The following is a 21,759-nucleotide window of genomic DNA, read 5'->3' on the forward strand; positions in this document are numbered from 1 at the left end:
AGCAAGATTGGAGCATTTATGTGGCTCAGTCAGTTGGGCCTATAGCTCTGGGTTTGGGCTTGGGTCGTGGTCTCGGGATCATGGGATGGATCCCCATATCACACTCCATGCTCAGCAGGAAGTCTGCTTGAGATTCTTTCCCCTTTCTTCCCCCTGCCCAACTTGCGTGCTCTCTCTCTTTCTAAAATAAATAAAATCTCTAAAATGGTGGGGGGGGGGGAAATCTGCTGACCACTTTTAAAAAATGTAGCAAGATTAAGAAATTTTTTTAAAGATTTATTTATTTTAAAGATTTATTTCTGTCTCATGAGAGACAGAGAGAGAGACAGACAGACAGACAGAGGGAGAAGCAGGCTCCATGCAGGGAGCCCAACGTGGGACTCAATCCCAGGTCTCCAGGATCAGGCCCTGGGCTGAAGGTGGCATTAAACCGCTGAGCCACCCGGACTGCCCAAGCTTAAGAAATTTTTATATGCTATTAAATTTGTATAAATGAAAGCAATATTATAATAAAATTATTTTGACTCAACACAGAAAGGGCCATCCATGAAAGAATATTTTTCTTTCCAAAAGAGATTTTCTACAATCATCATGTTTGCCTGCCAACTTAAAATTTAATAGTTTATCTGGAAAGGTCCACATTTTCCTGGTTGAGAATTCAGGGAGAAATGCACTGCATGAGTCTTAAAAAGGAAGACTGGGATGACCTAGAAGTCAAGGTCTTCAAGCATAGTTTTGCAACAGAGAAATGCACACAAAAACTCCATACAAATGTTCCTAACAGCCTTGCTCATAATAGCCAAAAAATGGAAACAATCATGTCCATCAGATGCTGAAAGCATAAATGATGTATGGTATATCCAAACAATGGAATATTATTCAGCATAAAAAGGAACTGTGATGGCTAACGTTACATGTCACCTGGGCTGGGCCACAGAGCCCAGATATTTGGTGAAACTTGGATATTTCTGTGAGGGTATTCAGGAGAGAGATCAACATTTAAATTAGTGGACTTTCAGTAAAGCAGATTTCCCTTCCATCGTGTGGGTGGGCTTCATCCAGTCAATTGAAAGCCTGAATAGAACAAAAGTGAGTCGCCCAGAGCAAGAATGAATTCTACAAGAATCCAATCTTTAGACTTGAATGGCAACATCAGCTCTTCCTGCCCATCTATTCTATAGATTTTGAATTTAACAAATTCCATTATAATGTGAGCCAGTTTCTGAAAATCAACTAATCCCTGTCGCCTTCACTATCACCCTCCTCCACTTCTTCCCTCCCTTTCTCTCTGATATAATATATATGAAATATATATTATATATATATGTATATATATATATTAAGCCTGCTCCTCTGGAATGCTTGGATGAAATACGTTTCATATATATATCAGAGATAGATAGAAGATATAAATAAATATATATAGAAAAACCCTATTAGTTCCTACATATCCTATTAATTCTGTTTGTATGTAACAGACAGGGTGGGGAGAGACAGACATCTCCTATTAGTTCTGTATCTCTGGAGAGCTCTAATATAGGAATGAAGTCCTGACACGTGCCCAATGTGGATGATCACTGAAAGGAAACTAAGTGAATGAGGCCAGAGGCAAAAGGCCACATGTTGTACAAAACATTTATAGGAAATGCCCAGAATACGTAAATCTATAGAGACAGAAAATAAATTAGTGGTTTTCAGAGGTTGGGGAAGGGAAAAATAGGAACTGCTACAGGTATGAGATTTTGAGGGGGAGTTGGGGGCAGAGTAGAAATGTTCTAGTGTTAGGAACTGGTGATGCCTGTACAACCCCATCAATGTATTAAAAACCAGTGAATTGTGGGGCACCTGAGTGGCTCAGTCAGTTAAGTGTCTGCCTTCAGCTCAGATAATGACCCCGGGGTCTCGGGATAGAGTCCTGCATCCTGCTCTCTGCTCAGAGGGGATCCTACTTCTTGCTTCTCTCCCTCTCCCTCTGCTCCTCCCTCCCATGCTCCTTCTCAAATAAATAGAATATTTTTAAAAGTGAACTATACACTTTAAAATGGCAAATTCTATGGCAAGTAAATTATATCTTGACTTTTTTAAAGGCACAGAAATATAGTTCAAATTATTATTTTTTATATCAAACTCCATAAGTGGTGAAATTCATTCTTTTTTGGAATATGAAATTTTTTAATTTAAATTCAATTTGCCAACATATAGTGTAACACTCAGGGCTCATCACATCACATGCCCTCCTTAATGCCCACCACCCAGTTACTCCATCCCCTCACCACTTCCCTTCCAGCAGCCTTCAGTTTGTTTCCCAGAGTTAAGAGTCTCTCATGGTTTGTTTTCCTGATTTTTCCCCATTCAGTTTCCCCTCCTTCCCTTATAGTCCCTTTCACTATTTCTTATATTCCACATATGAGTGAAACCATGTAATTGTCTTTCTCCAATTGACTTTGGTGAAATTAATTCTTAACTTAATAAGTGTAGTGAGCTGAAGTGTGTGTCTCCTTTCTCCCAAATAATAAATATATATCCATCCAGAACCTCAGAATGTGACCTTATTTTGAATAAGGGCCTTTGGGGGTATCATTAAGGCAAGGATCTCACGATGAGATTATGTTGGAATAGGGTGGCCCATAAAACCAATGATGGATGTCCTTATAAGAGACAGAGAAGGAGGGACACACAAGTGGATGGTCATCTATGGGTGGCAGCAGAGAGGAATCCTGCAGATGCAATCTGAGGACTGAAAGCAGCAAGCAGAAGTCCAGAGAGAGGATGGAGCAGATGGGCCCTCAGCCTCCCCAGAGGGAATCAACCCTGCCAACACCTTGATGTCATATTCCTGGCCTCCAAAATTATGGAAGAAAAAGTTTCTATTGTATTAAGCCACCCGATTTGTGATCACTGGTTATGGCACCCGTAGAAAATTATACAGAAAAGCCATCTTTGCTAACATTCAGAAATGTTACCTTATGAATAATAAAGTCAATACAAGGACAAGCACAGACAACACACAAAGATATTGATATTATTAGTCTGTCCTGGACACTAATATATGTCTCAAACAAAAAAATAAAAAGTCATTTGTAGCTAAGATCTCTGACAAATTCATGAAGTGAGCATTCACCATGTTAGTAAGTTAGAGAGAGCATCCTATTTGGCAAAGGCCTGAATAATTCCTGACTCAGTCAAATCACACCTCTCCTACACCATTCCCATAATCTTAGCTATAAAAAGGTGTGGATCTCTTTATGCAACATAAAGCAAATAAACAAGCCAACTTTATTTTCCCGACTCTTCCCCTTTTCATCCAAGTATCCCAGAAGAGCAGGCCACTGACTTTTGTTTCTATTTCTCCTTCATCCTTCAGCATACTGGAATTTGGTCTATTCTCAATGCCCTCACCCACAATCCCAACTATCTACACTACAGGTGCTTGAGCCATAAGTGCCCCAGCGCCAAGTACAGTGGATAGTTGTTCAACCTCTACCTTACTGCTGCACATGATGCTGTTGGTCACAGCCTCATTCTGGAGACCCCCTGCTCTCCCATGTCTTTGTTTCCTTTTTCCTAGTCTCTTCCCTGATGATTTAACTCTCATGCCTGAAAGTCTGCAATGGCTTTCAGGAACCAGAGGACAAGTCCAAGCATCTTAGGAAACACATGAGGTCCTGGGTGATCTGGCCCCTATGTGCTGCCCAGCTGCTTCTTCCACCACTCCCTGACTCTGGAAATCATCCTGGTGTCAGGAGCAACTGGCCAGAGCTTCTGTTCACCTGCTTACTGAATCTGGTTATCACTGGTATCATTCCCTTCTCCCATCTATTTGTCTGTAGTTCTGTTACTCCCATTCCACACCCACAATTCTTCCCATATCCACATACCACATATGATGATAATTTTTTAACTCAACCACCTTTTGAACTTACCCAAATTTATTTCTATTAAAAGGAATTCTGTATGATTTCCATAGAATTTTCCACAACTGGAAGATAACAAAAAAGCAAATACTATACAACATACTATGGGGAGCACTGAGTAATGTATGGAATAGCTGATCACTATATTGTACACCTGAAACTAATGTAACTATATGTTAATTATTCTGGGATTAAAATGTTTTAATACAAAGAAAAATGGGTTCCTGGGTGGCTCCGTGGTTGAGCCTCTGCCTTTGGCTCAGGTCCAGGGTCCTGGGATCGAGTCCCACATCAGGCGCTCCACAGGGGCCTGCTTCTCCCTCTGCCTATGTCTCTGCCTCTCTCTCTGTGTCTCTCTAAATAAATAAAATCTTTAAAAAGGAGAGAGAAGAAGAAACCACTGTATAATAAAAATAAAACAGTATTACCAGGTACTATTGCTTGTTCCCAGCACTGAGCTTAAAGGCTTATTCTTTATTTAAAAAATAGACTAGTAAATGTTCAAGGGACATAAAAACATAGTAACCTCTACGATTTTTCTCCTTCATTGTGAAAGAATTGGAAGAAAAATGAAAGGGAATCCATTTTTCACCTCATGACTGAACTCTATAATGCACCACCTAGAAGCATTTTATATGCCACAAGAGCTATGTGCCCCAACTTGAAAACGTTGCTTTACACCACTGACACTGGCATAAGAAATTGTTAAGCCTGACACTGTCAATAGAACTACATGTTGTGTAATCACATCACCCAAAGAGCAAAATTTAATTACAAGAATCAAGTTTGCTTGTGAAAGGTTAAGTGGAAAGACCACTTGTACATAATTACAGTAATCCAGGCAAAATATGATACAGATGTGCAGCAGATGTTGTTGGGACCAAACAGGAACATATTTGAGAGATACAGGGCTCAATTCCCACTAGCTGTTTCCCTTCTTCTGTTACAGAAGAAAGTGTGGGCTACTCTCTCCCCAACACCACTTCCAGTTTATGGGGCTGTCTTGACTAAGGGTTCCCAGCACTGCCATTCACCAAGAGCTGCCCCACTTCTAAAACCACTCTATCCACTCTCCCCCAGCAGATGCTGGGCCTGGTTCCTGGGTGTCACCTGGGGGGAATCTTTTGTTCTGTCATTACCTCCTTAGTGGCTGAACTGTGGGCTGCTACACTCCACGCAGGCCAATCTTACTCAGGCTCCTCAACTGTGGCAATTCTAAGGGCTCCTCCAACCCCACAGTACAACTGCCACCCTCGGCAGTTGTAAAATTAGCTATAATGGCAACTAATGTTTGTACCAGCTTTTATAGTATCTTCATTCACCATATGATTCTATTTTAGCTTTCCAGTATCTAGAAACATGCGGAAAGTGAGCTGGAACTGCAAGGTAATGTCACGGAGTCCTGACAGCCCTTCTTGGGCCCAACCCACTTCATCCAGAGACGGAATCTCCATTCTTAGCAACTGGCAAAAGCAAGGCAGGCCTCTCGTATCAAGGGAAGCAAGGTTCTCTCTGATTATAAGGGGATGGGCGGAGTAGAAAGAACACAACAGCCACCCAATTATGGAGAATAGATGCTCAGCCACGGAAGCGATGCAGATTTCACAACCTAGGTTAGCAGTAAAATACACAGCGAGGTTGAGTCAACCCTGACTTTTTCAATTAAGCTTCTTAATTTCTCCTGAGGACAGAAAACCACAGTACATAAGAAGGGAAAAATTTGTTGGTAGGGCCAGATGTCCCTAGCTATAGGGTGGAGGTAGCTTGGGATAAGAAACCAGGCAGCTCATACTGTACCTTCCAGAACCACCTCACCTTGTTTCAGAAACACAGTGTGGTCTTTTTTTTTTTTAAGATTTTATTTATTTATTCATGAGACACACAGAGAGAGGTAGAGACATAGGCAGAGAGAGAAGCAGGCTCCCTGCAGAAGAGCCTGATGGGGGACTCAATCCCATGACCCCGGGATTAGGACCTGAGCCAAAAGATGCTCAACCACTGAGCCACCCAGGTGCCCCACAGTGTAGTCTTATTAGGAAATCCTCACTCAGGCCCTTCCTCTGGGAAGTGCTAGTGCCGCCCACCACCACTGCTTAGTTATCCTTAGCAATCACTCAGACTGTTCCATGTCACTCCCTTCTCCTTGGGCTTTGTGGAGTTCTGCAGCTCAGTGTATGAAAATCCACAGTGCTATTTGCCCTTTCTTCCTGTCACAGATTTCTTTGAAGAATTTGAACTATTCCACAGACATATGGTTACAGTGAAACATGTCCCTTCCTTTATGGCTGAATTTACTTCCCTGTTTTCAAATCTAAGTTCACTTTGTTTATGCTTCTAGTCTGTGTTTTGCTACCTGCATATTTAACACCAATTATGGGAACTGTTCTTATCTTTCCTTCACCACGAGGAAGCATAACAGATTCTTCCTAGGCCCAAGGCCAGTGGTATAGCAATAGTAATAGTAAAGACACAATAACTTCTAATTAAGATTTTCTCCTTGACAATGGAAGAATTAGAAGAAAAAAATTAAAGGAAACCCATTTATCATTTAAGGACGGAACATTATATTATGCCCCATCATGCACCACCTAGAAACACTCTGTATCCACTGTAGGACATTTGAAAACCTGGCTTTACAACACAGATGCTGCCTCAACACCTCCTGCAGCCCCTTCCAGACCTTGCTGGGAGGGGTGGCTTGCTGACTCCCCAGCACACCACCACCCTCCCCCACCCCCACTGCAAAGATCAGTCTCAAGGGGTGAGAGGGTGTGGAAGACATTTACCCTGATATTTGCTCGCCAGCTTTTGCACCCCATCAGATGCTTGCTTTTCCTTGCTTCTTGCTTTCCTTATTTTTAATTCTGTTCCCTCCCCTGGCCTATGTCTGCCCTTTTTTCTCTAGGGAAATAAGCCTCAACTTAGAACGGTTTCAGAGGAAAAGAGCTAATGATTCAGGAGAAAAAAATACAAAAGGAAATATTCCCTAAAATAATGTCCCCACCACACATATTTAAGTGCTAACTTAATACCAGATTCCCGGGCAGCCCTGGTGGCTCAGTGGTTTAGCGCCTCCTTCAGCCCAGGGTGTGATCCTGGAGACCCAGGATCAAGTCCCACGTCAGGCTCCCTGCGTGGAGCCTGCTTCTCCCTCTGCCTATGTCTCTGCCTCTGTGTCTCTTGTGAATAAATAAATAAAATCTTAAAAAAAAAAAAAAACAGATTCCCTTTCCCTACTAGTCTGTTTCCTGATTCAGAAACATTCCAAAAGTCCAGTACAGAGCACTCATCTGCAAAGAACCAGGACATTTTTCGCATCTGTACTCACAACACGCACATCAGCCAGAAAGGATATGTGCATAAGAAGTAACACATTCTTTCCAGTGGCATGCATACAGGACATTTCAAGATTTTGGTTAAATTCTTTTAAGTTTTTGGGACACCTGGATGGTTCAGTGGTTGAGCATCTGCCTTTGGCTCATGGCGTGATCCCAGGGTTCTGGGATTGAGTCCCACATCAGGCTCCCTACAGGGACCCTGCTTCTCTCTCTGCCTATGTCTCTGTCTTTCTCTGTGTGTCTCTCATGAATTAATAAATAAAATCTTTTTTAAAAATTCTTTTAAGTTTTTTTTAAAGATTTTATTTATTTATTCATGAGAGATGGAGATAGAGAGAGTGAGGCAGAGACACAGGCAGAGGGAGAAGCAGGCTCCACGCAGGGAGCCTGACATAGGACTTGATCCCGGGTCTCCAGGATCATGACCTGGGCCGAAGGCAGGCGCTAAACCGCTGAGCCACCCAGGGATCCCCTAAAAATTCTTTTAAGTTTTAATGCCTTTCTTATCCATAGTGATTAAGAGTTGAACACTTAAAAAAAATTAAAAATAAAAATAAAAAAAAGAGTTGAACACTTCAAATCCAGGAAGCACACTGTCCTGACCTGGGTACCAGCTTCACTTCATGGTGCAAGTCATCGCATGGAGCTCATGAAACACTGTTATCTGGCTGACTTCTCAGTAAAGAGGTATGCTCATTTGCTCATTTCTTCCTGAGCAAATTTCTACATAACTCCCTACATGATTCCAAATATCAGTTACCCACATTAGGAAGAAACGTTTATATTTTCTGTACTTAATATCACCCCCTTTTAACATTTTCTTTTTCTTTTAATTCCAGTACAGCAAATATGCAGTGTTATATTCCTTTCAGGTGATAAGACAGTGACTCCACACTCTCATAGCTTACTCAGTGCTCATCACAGTAAATGTCTTCATTCCCTCCACCTGCATCACCCTTTTTTTCACGTAGCAACTATGGCTTCATTTGAGACACTCAGTTGATCTCATATGCTGATTTGTGGGCACCTGGGTGGCTCAGTCTTTTGAGCGTCTGCCTTCAGCTCAGGTCACGATCTCAGGGTCCTGGGATCAAGCCCCACATCTGACTTCCTGCTCAGGAGGGAGCCTGCTTCTCCCTCTCCTCTCTCCTCCACTAGTGCTGTCTCTCTCTCAAATAAATAAAATCTTAATAATAATAATAATTTGCTGATTTGTGTAGCTTTTGCATTTCCCCCACAACTCTAGAAAATCAGAGGAAGATTTTGTCCCTTTTTCTCTTCTGGTTGTTGTAAGACTGCTGCTCTTTCACATAAACTAAAAGAGTAACTTGCAAAAAGCAATAAGGGAAGGAAGCTGAGCACTTGCCTTAAGCTCACTGGTGTCAGCCAGCTTGGCTTTGAGCTCCGTGTTCGCTTCTCGACACACACTCAGTTCCTTCTGCAGCCTCTCCACCTTCTTCTGCAACTTTCTTAGGGTGAGACTGGCTTCATCTCTCTCCACTGCTAGGGCCGAACGCACCTGCTTTTCCCCCTCCAGCTGGGCGATTTTCTGCCGCAGGAGGCTCATATGCAGTTCTTTGCTCTCCAGTCTTTCTTTCTGAGTCCTAAGCTGATTTGATATAAACAGCGTTTTTTAAAAAATAATCATTGAACAGGGGAACTTGGGTGGCTCAGTCAGTTAAGCATCTATCTTCAGCTCAGGTCATGATCCTGGGGTCCTGGGATTAAGCCCTGCTCAGTGGGGAGTGTGTTTCTCCCTCTCCCTCTGCCCATCCCCCTGCTCATGCGCTCTCCCTCTCTCTCACTGAAATAAATAAAATCTTTTTTTTAAAAAATAATAACTGAACAGTAAATATAAATGAATCACTCAGATAATGCTGATCTTTATCTACATTTTAATCAGACTAATTGGTAAACCATCAAAAAAGGCTATTAGATTCCTTTTCCTGGTTGCATTTTTAATTATTTTTCCAAGAATTAATTTTGTAGCTGGAAAGGATGAGACAAAAGAGCCACAGAATGCACAAAAAAGTAAGCTTTCAACATGTGATTCCTTCCAACACTACGTACATCATAACAGACATGTAAAATTACTTTTAAACCTACTAAAAAAAAAATTTAAAAAAAATAAAATAAAATAAAACTACTAAAGATCAGAATAGGGTAGAGAGACAAAATCCTCTCCACCACCCCATGGCAACTACACTCACACTAGTCTTTTTTTTTTTTTTTTTTTTACACTAGTCTTTTTAAAAGAAGAGAGAGTGCAGGTTAATACCAAAAACCTAGACTAATTTCAATCCCTTAGGTCCAGACCGAGTGACACCAAAATGAGAGTTGATATATCTGTAAAGTAAATAATACCAGGGAGAATTTAAAGAAAGCTTTGTTTCATGTTTAAAAACTCTGAAATAGAAGGGACTTCAATAAGGTTTTAGTTCATTGGTGTTTATTATATGCCTGGCCTGTATCATCCACAAACCAAGCAGAGAACAAGTTTTTCAAACAGCACTTATCATTCACACTCAAACTTGATGAAGGAAATTATAGTGGTTTTTAGAAAAAGATTATGGACTCTAAGGGTGGAAAAAACCCTCTTAGGCTTCAAATAACACAATTAGTGAGTAGAATATTAAATGCAGAAAGCTCTTTCATCTGTTGCATACATCAAGCTTTGGAATCTAGAATGTTAGAGCATAAGACTGTCGCATTTTCCCTAATTATATACTCTGCACACTTGTAAAGTGTTCAGAGATGTGCAGGGCAGACTGAAACACAGGCTTATAGATCTTGTCTAACCACGACAGCATGGTCTATACCCAGATCCATCTTCAACAAAGCCCTTTTCATGTTTCTCTAACCAAGTGCCCTTCCTTGAGCTTCTTCGCGTCAAATTCCACTCGCCTGCAAAATTGTACTGATAAGTTCTGTACACTGGTAATTTTAATAATTATATAATACTTAAAGAACAGTGTTGGATATCAAGGAAGAAATCAATGATCTGAGAACTGAAAGAACTGTAGCTCAATTCAATGTCTCTGGTGGTAATGGGGTAATCTACTTTCTTTTATAAAATATTCCTAAAAATCTAATAAATGGAGAGTAGGTCAAATGTGAATAGAGTACAACCTATAAGCCAAGAGTTTAAAAATGTATTTTATTAAAAACGAACAACCTCACAAGGAAGACATTATCACTATCTTAAATATGAGGAGACAGAGAGGTATATAATTTGCCCAAGGTCACACAGCTTGGTGGAACCAAACTGGGGTCCCAGATGTGACTCATTACACAGCCTGTACACTATAATTCCACCATAGAATTTTCTCCTAAGAACTATTATAAGAACACATCTGTGTTTTGCTCTTTCTTTCACCAATGCCAATAATTATATAACCAATAATTATATTTTTATCCTTTTCATCTACTCATTCATTTCTTTCATCTAAACTGTTTCTAACTCTTCTTTTGGGTGAGTGGAAAATAAGCTCTTCTTGCTTTACTATCCAAAGCAAGAGGGTTTATCCAAATGGAAACTGCTACATGTTCCCCAGTTCTCCTCATCCCTCTTAACAACAGAAACAGTGAGTCTCTTAGCTAGGCAGGTGGCTACCCAGAGTAAAGACGACAGTTTCCAGCTTCCCTTGCAGTTAGTTTCAGCCTTCGGAACTGCGGAATATAAATACAAGTTCACATAGCAAACTTTGGAAGGCTCCGTCAAAAGACAGCTCACACATGCTTTCGCATCCTGTTCTTCATCCCTTCTCCAAACTTCTGTCTGGAACACAGACATGATGGTTCTAGGTACCATTCTGAACCATAAGGATGGGGACCACCCTAGGGATGAGAGGTTAAGGAGCTGGCATCAACCTAACCCCTTGACGACTTTACAGAGCAGACCTACCGCACTCACCCTGAGGCCTACCTCCAGAAATTTATGTGAAGTGGGGGAAGGGACCACTTCTAGTCATTTAAGTCACTTTTATTTGGGGTCTCTATTACTCATAGTCAAATATAACCTTAGGTGATATACTTACCATCCCTCACACTTGAACAGAGACTCTAATTCTAAATACATATTTGCATGTTTCCGAACTACAGTGGCAAATATGAAGGAGTAAATTATTTCTCAATATTTAAGTCTCTCAGCAATTCCTTCTATCAACACTAGCAAGTTTCAATATCCCCTACCTTTCTCTGTAAATTGTAGGCAAGTGTCTTGTTTTCAATGACTGCATTGCTCTCAAGACGGACCAGCTGCTCCGTGCGAGCTAAAACTACATCCAGACGCATGTCAAAGCCAAGTTCAGCAGCCATCTGGTCCAGTTTCATTTTCTCTGAGAGCTGATCCAGAAACTTAAGATACTAAACCCAAGAACAAAAATAAAAATGAGACACAAAAACAAAGTTAACTGGTGATCTCACAGCATCCTTCTCTTCATCTGAAGCTTACAGACTGGTCTCATTAAACCCAGCCCGTAGCTTAGCTCCTGACCCTAGTGTTTGGTAATGAAAGCCTCAACATCCTGCCACTTCCATGTCCTGCTTCTTGTCCAAATTCGCTTGACTCTCCTAGTCGGCAATCTTGATGTTCAAGCTAATATTACACACTCTTCTGGCACTGCCCTGACTACATCTACACATCTCTGTTTAGGCTACTTGCTGCTGTCACTATGCCTCTTCCAGGTTAATCCAGCCCCTGGGATCTACTCACCCACAAATCTTCCAAGGCAATTTTTCTCACCTAAGTGGACTCTGGCCTCAAATGTGAAAAAAAAATGACAACAGTCACCACTGTACTTTCCTTGGGTTCTACAGATCACTCCAAAATCAAAGCTCTCCATAAAAACACACGTGGACAACATTTTTGCTTTTTTAAGTTAAAATCCTATACCAAAGAAAATGTCTTTAAGAATCTTTAATGTATCACACTTTAAGGAACACCACCATAAAATAGAGCTGTATTGAGAAAGTCTAGGTTCATATTTTAATAGGTTAGCATTACAAAACTGTTCTAGGATCTTTATCCACTTGATTTCCTTTTTTCTTCTTCCAAGTTTTTCTTTAAATCGCTAGTTAACATATAGTGTAATATTAGTTTCAGGTGTAAGCTTTAGTGATTCATCACTTACATACAGCACCCAGTGCTCATCACAAGTGCCCTCTGTAATGCCCATCACCCATCTAGCCCACCCTCAACCATCTCCCTTCCAGCAGTCCTCAGTTTGTTTTCTATAATTAAGAGCCTGTTTGATGGTTTGCCTCTCTTCCCCCCCGCCTTATGTTCATTTGTTTCTTAAATTCCACATATGAGTGAAATCATTTGGTATTTGTCTTTTCTGACTTATTTGCATAATACTCTCTAGTTCCATCCATGTTTAATTATCTACACACACACACACACACACACACACACACACACACCCCTCCCCACATCTTCTTTACCCACTCACTAGTCATTGGACATTTGGGCTCTTTCCGTATTTTGGGTATTGTTGATAGCGCTGCTATAAACACCAGAGTGCACATATCCCTTCAAACCAGTATTTTTTGGGTCCTCCATTTGATTTCTGTGGTTTATCTGGCCATATCAGACAGAGTAATGCTTCTTAAGTGCTTACTGGATGAGTGAACCAATCAATGAGTTTTCTGTATCATCACTTCATGATTTGGGTTCTTTGAGCTTTCTTCTCATTGCAGTAAATCCTCATCTATCTGGCATTTTTGAGGCATTTATAGGTTTAAATAAGTATAATTTCTTGATGACTAAAGCATGCCAGTGTGAAGCCCAGAACTATCTATACTTTTAGGCATCAAGATGAAATTGCATTTTCAAATTTTGCTGAATGGCATATTTAAAATTTAATCTCTTCTTCGAGAGGCACAGCCATGGCAGATATTGTTTATTTTCTATGCTACCAGATGCAGGTTACTGTGTTGTGTTATAAGACCATGGGCTCCTGTGTTGTGCTACAAGACCACAGGTTGCTTTTGTTTCCACGTTATCAGTTTATTACTTCTTAATGCTCTTAGCTCTCCCCTTGGAATTACTCATTTATTTTCTTTTTTTTTCCTTAAGAGAGGGAGAGAGCCCATATATAAGTTGAGGTGGGGGCAGAGAGAGGGGGAGAGACAGAAACCTAAGCAGGCTCCATATCCAGTGCAGAGCCCAATGCAGGGCTCCAACTCATGACCCTGAGATCATGACCTGAACTGAAAGCAAGAATCAGATGCTTAGCAGACTGAGCCACCCAGGTGCCCTTGGAATTACTCATTTCTAATACGTATGAATGAAAGGAAAATAACTACTATTGTTTGTTTTATAAATAAAATAGAATCAGTACCTTTCACGTGGAGGTATAAAGCCTTTTTTGCTATGTCTATATGTGACCCATCCACTTAGCATCCAAGGATCTATAAGAGGCAAAAAATGATAAAGAAAGGTCCAAGCCAACACCCCACAGAACAAGATCCTATTTCAAGGATCTTGGCTGTGCCTAGAAAGCTAGGGTTACTAGAAGGATTTACTGTACATCTTGTTTCTTTGAGTCACAGATTTGGATAAATATATTCTATTCAGTGTGAACTTCAATCACCTGTATCTAAATCTAAACTCTGTACAACTTAGCTTTTTCAGTTTACAGTTATCTACAGACTACTCACCAGGATGGAATCTGTTTACATAATTTGCTTTCATAACTGAGAGTTCTTTTGACACAATCTCAATTAAAATTAATGAGTCATTTCTATGAAAAAAACAGGAAAGAGACATCAATCTACCTAAAATTCCTGCCTTTTATTATGTTTCTTCATAATTTATTTATTTTTATTTATTTATTCATGACAGCACAGAGAGATACAGAGACACAGGCAGAGGGAGAAGCAGGCTCCATGCAGGGAGCCCGACACGGGATTCGATCCCAGGTCTCCAGGATCACACCCCGGGCCAAAGGTGGTGCTAAACCGCTGGGCCACCAGGGCTGCCCTGTTTCTTCATAATTTAAATACTATTTATTGACCCTTCCCCCTTAGTGCTGGAGAAACTTAGAAAACAAATATTTCTCCTGGCCTCAAGAATCTTGGAGTTGACTAGAGAAAAACAATTAAAAACTGAATACAAGATGTGGGGGAGGGCCTGAGTGGCTCAGTCAGTTAAGTGTCTGACTCTTGGCTTCCACTCCATGGTGATCTCAGGGTTGTGAAACTGTGTCCCACCACAGGCTTCACGCTGAGCACAGAGTCTGCTCAAGACCCCCTCTCTCCCTCTTCTTCTGCGTCTCCCCCCGAACACACATGCTCACAATCTCCCCCCTTCATAAATAAATAAATAAATCTTATAAAGGAAACTGAAGACTTAAGTTGGCAAAGTGCTGTGATAGACATAGGTGTTTGTTGCCTGAAGGAGAACCAAGACTCTCTCTCTTTTTTTTTTTTTTAAGATTTTATTTATTGGGGATCCCTAGGTGGCTCAGCGGTTTGGCGCCTGCCTTTGGAGTCACGGGATCGAGTCCCCCATCCGGCTCCTGGCATGGAGCCTGCTTCTCCCTCTGCCTGTGTCTCTGCCTCTCTCTCTCTCTCTCTCTGTGTGTGTGTGTGTGTGTGTGTTTCATAAATAAATAAATAAATCTTTAAAAAAAAAGATTTTATTTATTTATTCATGAGAGACACAGAGACATAGGCAGACAGAGTAGGCTCCATGCAGGGAGCCAGATGCAGAACTCGATCCAGGGACTCTAGGATCACACTCTGGACTGAAGGCAGACGCTCAACCACTGAGCCACCCAAGCGTCCCAAAGGAGAACCAAGTCTCTACAGGACTCCCAGAGGAAGTGATACTGGAGCCACATCATCAAGGGACAGCCACAGTTGAAGAAAATAAGAAGGACATTTTCTCAGAAAGAATAGCAACATGCAATTTGTAATTCTACAGGGGCTCTCTCTTTTTTTTTTTTTTTTTTTTTTTTTGGCCAGGAAAGTATTTTTACAAATTTGAATGTGGATATCTTTGGACTCAATCACCACACACCCTTGTGGGGCCCCAATGATTCTCAGAGGCCTTGAGTTTGCCATCGTGGGCTGGAGAGATGGCAGGTGATGGGCAGCCTGAAGAGGCAAACTGGTCAGGTCACAGAATGCTCAGCCATGGAAAGAAGGAATCTGTAGCTGAACCTGAGAACCACAGAGAGCCCCTGGCCAGTTTTAAGATGGAGAAATTTAAGACGAGACATACATCTTATTGAGCCCTCCCCAGCAGCAGTGGGGAGCTGTTAGAAGGTTGTTTCTGTAGCCCATGGAAGTGATCATAATGCTTGGAATCAAAGCACTGCAAATACACAGTGTATAAATATACAGTAGGGGGTGAGGGAGTATGTGAGATACATTAAGAAGAAATTTATAGTGTTTAGGAATTGGTTAAAAAGAGGAAAGCACTAAGGATGACTGTGGCTGTCATGGCTGTCAGCTCCAGCACCTGGAGGCAGATTACCTCATCATCACTGAGGCAGGAGGGGACAAATTTGTGGAGAAGTGATCACTTCCATTTGGAAAATGTTTAGTGCAAGGTGTTCATGGAACATCTAGGTGGACAGTCCATCAGTCAGACTTCTTCCAGTTTAACATATTGTATTCAGATGCAACGTGTCCTTTCAAACTCAATATTTTAACCAACACACCTTTTTCAGGTAGCCTTCATCCTCCCAAAGTTCTCAAATCTACTCCTTCATTCATAAAACCACTATTTGGTCCAAATAGTTATTATCTTCTATTCTGCAGTTCTAAGAATCCCCCAGCTGGGCTCCCTACCTTTAGTCTCTAGACCCTCAGAGCCTGTCTGCCTTCAGAGAAACCTTTCTTTTACTCAAAAACTTTCTATGGCATCTCATCACTCATAGGATAAAGCCTTGGGTAATTAATTAGCCTTCCATATCCGTTATCCCTCCATACCTCAGGCCTCTAGAGCTACCTCATGCCTCTGGCCTCACCATGTATCGTGTTCAATCTCCCAAGCACCCTGTCACCCCTCTGTTCCTTTATCCCTCCTACTGTTCCCTGTACCTTGAACCTCTTCCCTACCTCTTCTGCCTGACCAAGTCCTACTCCTTCTTTAAAGCCTCTCGTGAGGGACGCCTGGGTGGCTCAGCAGTTGGGTGGCTGTCTTCCGCTCAGGTCATGATCCTGGGATCCAGAATCAAGTCCTGCATCAGGCTCCCTATGGGAAGCCTGCTTCTCCCTCTGCCTATGTCTCTGACTCTCGCTCTGTGTTTCTCATGAATAAATAAATAAAATATTTTAAAAAATAAAATAAAAAATATAGCCTCTCGTGAATGCTGCCTCCTGTGTGAAGAGGGCTTACTTCATCACACACACAAATAGGAAACTTTATCCAAGCTCCTGTTGAATTGTATGCCTATCTCCATCAATTAATTATTATGTCCTCAATTACCTGTCTCATCCACTGAGACTAGGATTTTCTACAGACTCCTTACGCATTTTTGCCTCGTATAAGGTATATGTGTTGTGTCTTTGCCCAACCCTCAATGCAGGCATGATGCTTCCTCAACTTTTTTAAGTACACAAAAATGAGAATGAATGAGTTTCCAGAGTACAAATTTTTTAACCTAAGAGCACTTTTCATGCCAAATGAAATCTCATTTGTCTTTTTCTTCCCCTGCAGACTCCTGTGACCCACAAATATGTACCTTCCTGTTCCATCCAATAAAATCTTTCTTTGGTCCTCCTGCTAATGCCTCTTTTTCTCTGGTCACCAGACTTCATAAGAATCTACTTCTACAGGTATGCCTGGGTGGCTCAGTCGGTTACATGTCTGCCTTCAGCTCAGGTCTTGAGCCCTGAGTCCAGTAGGGCTCCCTGCTCAGCAAGCTGTCTGTTCCTCCCTCTCCTTCTATCCCTAGAACTGCCTCTTGAAGGCCACAGAATATCTTCCCATGGTCAAATACATGGGGATCCCTCCTCTTCTCATTCTCCCCTCCTTCTCACCCACTGGGTTTGCACCATTAGCATTTCTGAGTCTGAAAGTTTGCACTTTCAGCCTCACAGTGACATCACGCCAACTTTCTAAAACATCACAATGCTCAAAGTCACTTACAAAGCAGAGAATAAAGAATCTTCATAATCCAAACCACTCTTGCCTTCTCTCCTGCCACAGCCCCATGAAGAGTGCTGTGCTGCAGCCAAACTAGAACAATCGCTCTGGACTGACTGTACTATGCACCTACAGGCTTTCATTCCTTTGTCAAACAATTTGCCCTTCAGAATCTGCTCCCTCCCCCTACTAAAATCCTACTTCTTCAAAGATGAACTTCATTATTCTCTCTCCTGTAAAAATCTTCCTCTTATCCAGAAGTATTCAATCCCTTCACTGAGTTCCGATAGCATTTCATCAATCAATACATCTTATAACACATACAGCTTTATAGCCACAGCAAACTACTAATAGGTCTGTCTCTATTGAATTATGAGCCTTTCATGATCAAGAACTCTGTGTTATTCATACATCAGCCCTCAGACCTTCAGGGTCTCATATAGAATAAGCAACAAATATCTGCTGGGTTTTAACTGGATTATTTTGACTCAAGAAAGACCCAATAATAGGAAGACACCCCAAGACAATATCTGTTGTTCCTTGACATTTACTCATTACTCAGATGTAACCATTCTACTAAAGTACTATAAATTTAGAATATTTTCAGGTAAAATTTTACAATGCAACAGATGTTTTCTACCCATGGATGTACCCTCAGGTTATTACTTTTTGTTTCTCAAAATTCAAGTTATCTCGCAAAACATCTCCAGAAACCAGCTCTCCCTCCAGGTGTGTCAGCTGACCCTGAAGAACCTCCAACTTGTTTTCTGCTTTCTGGGCTCTCTGTAGAGCTTTCTGGTGAAACCCAGACTCCTTTCCCAACTGTTCAACAAGCTCAGATATTCGGGCTTCAAGCTGGGAGACCATCTGGAAACAAAGAAACAGACAAGGATAAGCCTTGTTTTAGATGCAACAAAGTGTTAAAATCTAGTGCTCAGACCAAGCAACATAACTATTTATAACACCAACTTCCAGATTCTTTGTAAAATTTTAATAAAAAACAGGTAATGTGATAGCTGTATTTGCCTCTCCTTAAAAGAAATCTGCATTCATTATCTAACAAAATATTTTATTGGTATTTTTGATTTTTATATAATTCTTAAATAGGTTACTCGATAAATATTTATGGATAATATTTACTTACTCCTAAACTGCCATTAATTTAAGAGTTTCAAAGCTTAGCTAGAATAAGAAGTTCAGACAGAAAGTGCTTTTAAACCCATGTAAGTGTCATTCTCCAGAAAAAAATCTTCCACCATATATACTGTATTAAAGGTTATACAGTGAGTTCATTCTGATAGTAAACTTATCAGGAATTCAAATGCATAAAGATATTTTTCAAGCCTTTTCAATTTCCATTAAATATTGGTTATTCACGCACCAAACTTCAGTGGTGCTACCTCTGAGCTGCGTATTTATGTAGTGATATTATCACTTTAGCACTTGAAAGGTCAAATTTAATACAGCGACTCTACATACAAGAAGGCAGGAGAATCTTATTACTACCTCCTTTCCTACAAAATGAAATCACAGTTTCTCCATTAAAAGTCCCAATCCTCTTCACACACCCCTAACTTGCCCAATGCTTCCACCTTTTCCTGAAGTTTCTCTTTTGTACTCATCTTCCCTTAATGAAGAACATTAGTTTACCAAAGATCTCAGGTACACTCTGAGAATACTCATGAGAATTGATTCTACCAAATCCAGTTTTTATGAAACACTGAATTCAATAAAAACACCAGTTTAGGGTGATAAAATTTGTTTTGTTCTGATGGTTTGTTTCAAAAGAGGAAAAGAAAAAAAGTAGATATTTACATAATACTCAGGACCATTCTTACAAAAATTGAAATATTTTGATGGTTTCAGGTTTACAATTTCAGTTTCAAAAAAATTCTGATTACCTATCAGTAACCATTTTTCTTTTTTAAGTAAGCTCCATGTCCAATGTGGGGCTTAAACTCATGACCCTGATACCAAGACCTGCACACTCTCCCAACTAAGTCAGCCAGGCACCCTATCAGTAACCATTTTTAAAAGCAAGAAAACACTCAAACCATCCTCAAATATTTTGAAAGGCTATTATATGGAAGAACAATAAGGTTTGTTCTGAGTTGCCCTCAGAGCTTAAGTTAAGGACCAACAGACAGAAATCAGAGAAATGATTCCACTTCAATATAAGGAAGAATATCTCCTGGTCCCCATAATTACAAAGTAATACATGCCCACTATCATTAAGGATAAAAAAACTATAAATAAAAAAATAATAATCTCCACCCAGAAGCAACAACTATTAATGTTTTCAAATAGGGTGCCTGGGTGGTTCAGTTGGTTAAGTATCTGACTTGATTTCAGCTCAGGTCATGATCTCAGGGTTGTGAGATCCAATACCACATCTTAAACAGGATCTATGCTTAAGATTCTCTGTCTCAAAAAAAAAAGAAGATTCTCTGTCTCCCTTTCCTCTTTCCCTCCCACCCTAAAAAAAAAAAAAAAAAGTATTTAAATTTGTTTATGCACTGTTAAGACAGAGTTAAGATACTATATTTGCAATTTTATGTCTGTGTTTACCTCATTATTTTAAGCATCTTCCCATGTCAGCGAGTGGACTCCCAGTCACCAGAGATGGTAGGAACTGGCCAACCATGTGTTAACAGTGTTATGGAGTGAACTGAAGTGCTCCAATCAGGAATGGTATACTACTGGATCTCTAAATGCTCTAATCCTGTGCTTCTATGGCTCTCAAGGTCCCAGGCCTATAATTCAATTAATTCTACACTTCTGTTGGGGCTTGAAATAAAATATTTGATGGCAAGCTGTTAGCATCACATCCAAGGAATTATATTCTCCAAGGAAATTTCAAATTTAATTACAGAATATGAGCCTCAGAGAACCCTCATGTCGTATTTCCTACTGTTCGCACTTCCTAATAACAGATATGATCTTAATGCAAGAGAAAGGTGTGCTTGTCTTGGTACAATATACAAAGTAACCTACAAAACAACAGCCATCAAAAAACACTCCCAAGATACTGTCTTGGGGTGCAGGGGACTGTTTAATGATGTTATGTTACACAAGGTATGGCCCGTGATTCTGCACAGTAGGAAATGTGGTTTCATATTCCACGAGGAGGAAGTGAGCCTTTCCACCTGAAGGTCCTTCAATACTTCTCGTATCTCAGGGAGAATCTCAGGGAGAATCACAGGGAGATACTTCTCGTATCACAGGGAGCCTCAGCTAGAGAGACAGAGGACCGTGTGACCACTGCACCACCATCCACACGCAAAGGACCTTCCCTGAGGAAAGCAGTGCCTATCATAGAAACTGATCAGTAAAAACTCCATTAAGAAGATGACCCGTTAGGCACCTGCAGGAAGTTAGGCTAAGAAAGTGGTAATGACCCTGAAGAAAAAAGATGTCTCGATGGAGACCAGACTGCAGCATGGTGTCTCTGGAGTCAGATAGTCCCAGTCTAGAGTTCCTTCCCACTCTACTACTCACCAGCATGTTAACTGAAGCAAGTAAATCACCTCTCTGAAACTGTGTCTTTGCCATGATGATCAGATTATAATTTTTTTTGATCAGATGATAATTTAGATCATTTGAGTAGCACAGTATTTTACACCCAATTGAAGTTCAACGCACTGCATCCCTTTTTATCATCAGCATTACTATGCCAGTATGCTGGTTCAGTCAATCCTATGCTTTTGTCATAGGGAGTTAAAGGGGCCCTTCAGGAATTGTCCTATGTCAGGTTTCTCAAACCATTTACAGCCTAGAGAGCCTGTTTTTCAAGTAAAAACAAATGAGCAGTGACAAATAAGGGACAATGTGCTAAATCAAAGATGAAAGGGTTCCTCCTGTATCCCCACTCTGTGTGAACCCAAGAGTGTTCCACAAAACCTGAAGACTCAGCAGAGTATAACTTTTAAAACCACCAGTATGGGGATGGCTGAACAGTGCAGAATCTACAAACTGCCCTGCCAAGATTCTGGTGTCCAGAGAAGAGCAAACAGCTGAGAAGCTCTTCATTTGCTATGCATCCCAGCACTAAGCTTATTTAGGTCTCAGTACATGTAATATCACAGCATCTTTTTTCAGAGATAAATTTACATAAATTTATTCAAATAAATTAACATTCCAATCTGACTTCGTCCTTGGGAACATCAAATATCAGTGCCTGGGTGAACATACAAGTCTTGCCAAAACACGTTGCATTGTTTTTGTGTTGTGTTTTTCACACCAAGAACTCCAAAGGACAGTAACCTTTTCTTTCTTTCCTTTTATTTTTCTTCTTTTTCTCAGTATCATCTGTTAATACATCCCTGATATTCCATGGGACAAAATATGTAAAGGATTTCAATACTAGCGATGTAAGGCAGGGAGGGGAATTATAATAAAGAAAACA

The 21,759-nt window shown here is 40.7% G+C and overlaps 1 protein-coding gene across 10 annotated transcripts in view; it reads right to left on the reverse strand.

Annotated features, from left to right (window-relative positions):
• Positions 1–21,759, reverse strand: part of CCDC170 (coiled-coil domain containing 170) — a 96,736-nt gene that overhangs the window by 9,504 nt on the left and 65,473 nt on the right. For 6 of the 10 annotated variants that reach the window (XM_072767804.1, XM_072767824.1, XM_072767822.1 and 3 more), the window contains 3 exons: positions 18,021–18,221; positions 11,444–11,617; positions 8,619–8,861 (listed from right to left, as the gene is read on the reverse strand). In XM_072767804.1, the coding sequence (XP_072623905.1) occupies positions 8,619–8,861; positions 11,444–11,617; positions 18,021–18,221 (618 nt within the window). The remainder of the gene's footprint in view (positions 1–8,618; positions 8,862–11,443; positions 11,618–18,020; positions 18,222–21,759) is intronic. The other 4 variants (XM_072767839.1, XM_072767809.1, XM_072767830.1 and 1 more) reach the window with 2 other exon arrangements.

The sequence above is a fragment of the Vulpes vulpes genome, chromosome 1 (genome assembly GCF_048418805.1).
Source record: "Vulpes vulpes isolate BD-2025 chromosome 1, VulVul3, whole genome shotgun sequence".
In the NCBI taxonomy this organism is placed as follows: Eukaryota; Metazoa; Chordata; class Mammalia; order Carnivora; family Canidae; genus Vulpes; species Vulpes vulpes.